The sequence below is a fragment of the Hipposideros armiger genome, unplaced genomic scaffold, assembly GCF_001890085.2.
Source record: "Hipposideros armiger isolate ML-2016 unplaced genomic scaffold, ASM189008v1 scaffold_433, whole genome shotgun sequence".
Classification (NCBI taxonomy): domain Eukaryota; kingdom Metazoa; phylum Chordata; class Mammalia; order Chiroptera; family Hipposideridae; genus Hipposideros; species Hipposideros armiger.
The window spans coordinates 592104-594653 of NW_017731783.1; the positions used below are offsets into that span (position 1 = coordinate 592104).

The window sequence follows — 2550 nt, forward strand, 5'->3', positions numbered from 1 at the left end:
AGACAGTCACGGGGTGGGGTGTGAGGGGGATGCAGGGCTGAGGAGGCCGCCAGGGGAGGGAGGCCCGCCAGCAAGCTTTTGTTCTTGGGAGTTCCTCAGCCTCCGCTGAAATCGGCCCCTCCAACTGTACGAGTTAGCACAACTAGGACTTAAAAGAGTTTCATATTACAAGAAACTAGACACGATGTCGTGAATCTCTACATTCTGAGGGGGCCTGCCCACCCCCCTAGGATTTGCCAGGAAAACCCCAAAAGGGAAAGAAACCTGGGCAGCCTCGGCCATCTCCGCACCATTTGCAAAGTTTCCCCTCCACTACGTCCCCTTTCATTGTTTCCATGAGTCTGAGTTCAGTAGCAGGACCTTGTGCGCCCCGGGCTACTGACCCCGAGTATTCCCACCCGGCTGCCGGCGGGTCCCAGCTTCGTTCCTCTGAATGGAGGACGGCGCCGGGGAGGGGTGCAGGAGGGTGAGGGGTCCCCGAATGCCCGGGGGATGGGGACGCCACCAAGGGCAGGGGTCAAATACCTGAAATTGCGGCGGGGGAGCGGTGAAGGGCGCCAGAAAGGTACCTGAGTGTTGGGGGGCACCTGGGAGAGCCCGGGGAAAGCGAGGGGTGCCGGGGTCAGTTACCCAAGGTCCAGGTAGGGGTGGAGGGGCGGTGAGGAGGACCCGGGAGTGCTAAAGCGTAAGTGGGAGGACCGAGGTCGATCAACGCCTCCCTCCAACAGAGATCGAACAATGGGGGGCGCCCGCCCCCAGCGGAAGCCCAGCTTAGCTTTCGGCTCACAAGAACCACTCTTCAAAAACATCCCCTCCCCCAACTCATCCCAGCCAGTTCTAGACCTGACAGTCCTTCACCAGTAGACAAGGCCTTCCAGGGGCTACCCTGGGCTCTCCCGAGCCCAGTCGCTTGTCCAGACCTCCACGCCCTCGCCTTCTCATTCTGCCCCTTGGGGAGCGGTCCGCAAGGAGCACTACTCCCAACGACAATGAAAGCCCCGGGTTTTGAAGTTTAATTTTACTCCCGCTAGGAACGCCTAAGGTGAGGCGTGTTTCAAAGCCAGCAGCTCAGAAGCAAACGGACAGTACCAGTACCCCACGTGAAAACGGAGCCGGGGAAACCGTCTTGGGTTTGAGGCTGCCAGACTCTTAACTGTATTCGCTGGACGAATCTAAAAAAATGTGTGGAGTTACAAAAACTCCGGGGCGCTCCCGCGCGTGCGCAGCAGCACCCCCCGCCCCCGCCGCGGCTGGCTTCCCTGAGTGATTAACTTCTGTTTTGAACCACTTCACATAAATCACAACAGAAAAGCCAACTGTGGCCCACGACGGAACATTCGGGTACCTCTCCGTCAGGCACTCAAAAAAGTTCACTTCAAAAGGGAGTTATTCTTTGACCTTTCGTGGTGTTTTTCCCCCCCCCCTGTGTATTTTGTTTTTAAACCAGATTGACGGCAAGTTTTAGTTGTAAAACTTCCAGAAACGCTTCTTGGAAACAATGACAGGCTCACTCTTTCACACTTACAACCAAGCCTGCCTGTCATACTTGGACTCATTCTGACTACACGCCGCTTTGAGCTGCTTGCTTTCAGTCCTAATTCTTCATCTCGTCCCAAATTCTTCGTGGGAAAACTATTAGAACCCGGGACTTTTTTAAAGTGTGACTTTCCGAAGCTTCCGAGCCAGAGTCGCATTCCGTCAATTATGAAAACACCCCATACCCAGAGAAGAGAGAGCCTGGGTCCAGGTGGGAGGGAGTGGGGGGCCCTGGAGCCCAACTTTCTGACAAAGGCGCTCCCCGCCGCCCCAGGGTCCCGACGCTGAAAAGCGGGGCGGGGGTCCCTCTGACCTGGGCCCACACATCCCGCCCGCGAGAAGCCACGCGGTGGCTCAGTGGAGCGTGGGGTGTCGGCTGAGACAATGAAACTTGGAAGCGCACAAACAAGGCGGTGAGCTTGTTTCTTGACAACGTGCCAGCAGCATGGAGAGGCCCGTCTCCTCACCACAGCCCCTCATGTTGTGTCTGGAAGGAAAACAGCAACTGCCATTTCAGAGGCAGCTTCAACAAAGAGAACGGCCGCGGTTTCAGCCGGAGAGCCCCGGGGCTGGGAAGTCCACAAAGTCACTCTCTCCCCAAGCTCGGCGCGGCCGAGCGGGCACGTTTTCCCCGGACTAGCGCCCACCCGGAGACAGCCCGCAGGGCCTTACCTTTCTTACTTTTCATTCTGGAGTTCCCCTTCCAGCGCGAGGCAATACTGGGGCCTCGAGGTGCCAGGAGCAGGGGCTCAGGGGTGCAAGTGATTGTTCTCCTTCCCGGCGGACTCTCCGGTAACTTGTAGGACGCGCTCTAGACGTTATTGCTAAACAAGGAGCTCAGATCCCAGGCACCCGCTTCTTGGGTGGAATTCAAGTGACACTTAGGCTTCCTCTGCCGGGATCTTCTGGCAGCCGTCCGGGGGTTCTCCTTCACCCAACTTGCTCCCCTCCCCACGCCGCTTCTTTGTTCCCGGATCCTGCTCGGCGCACCTCGGCGCTGTCAGAGTGAGAGGC

General features: G+C 57.8%; 1 protein-coding gene across 5 annotated transcripts in view; it reads right to left on the minus strand.

Moving 5' to 3' along the window:
* The window catches only part of TGIF1 (TGFB induced factor homeobox 1), a 7600-nt gene extending 5056 nt beyond the window's left edge, over positions 1–2544 (minus strand). Inside the window, exon 1 of one of the 5 annotated variants that reach the window (XM_019665095.1) lies at positions 2218–2544. In XM_019665095.1, coding sequence (XP_019520640.1) covers positions 2218–2224 — 7 coding nt within the window. In that variant the 5' untranslated portion in view covers positions 2225–2544. Of the gene's footprint in view, positions 1–1089; positions 1175–1849; positions 2009–2208 lie in introns of those variants that run through there. The other 4 variants (XM_019665094.1, XM_019665099.1, XM_019665096.1 and 1 more) reach the window with 4 other exon arrangements.
* Positions 2545–2550: the final 6 nt, after the last annotated feature.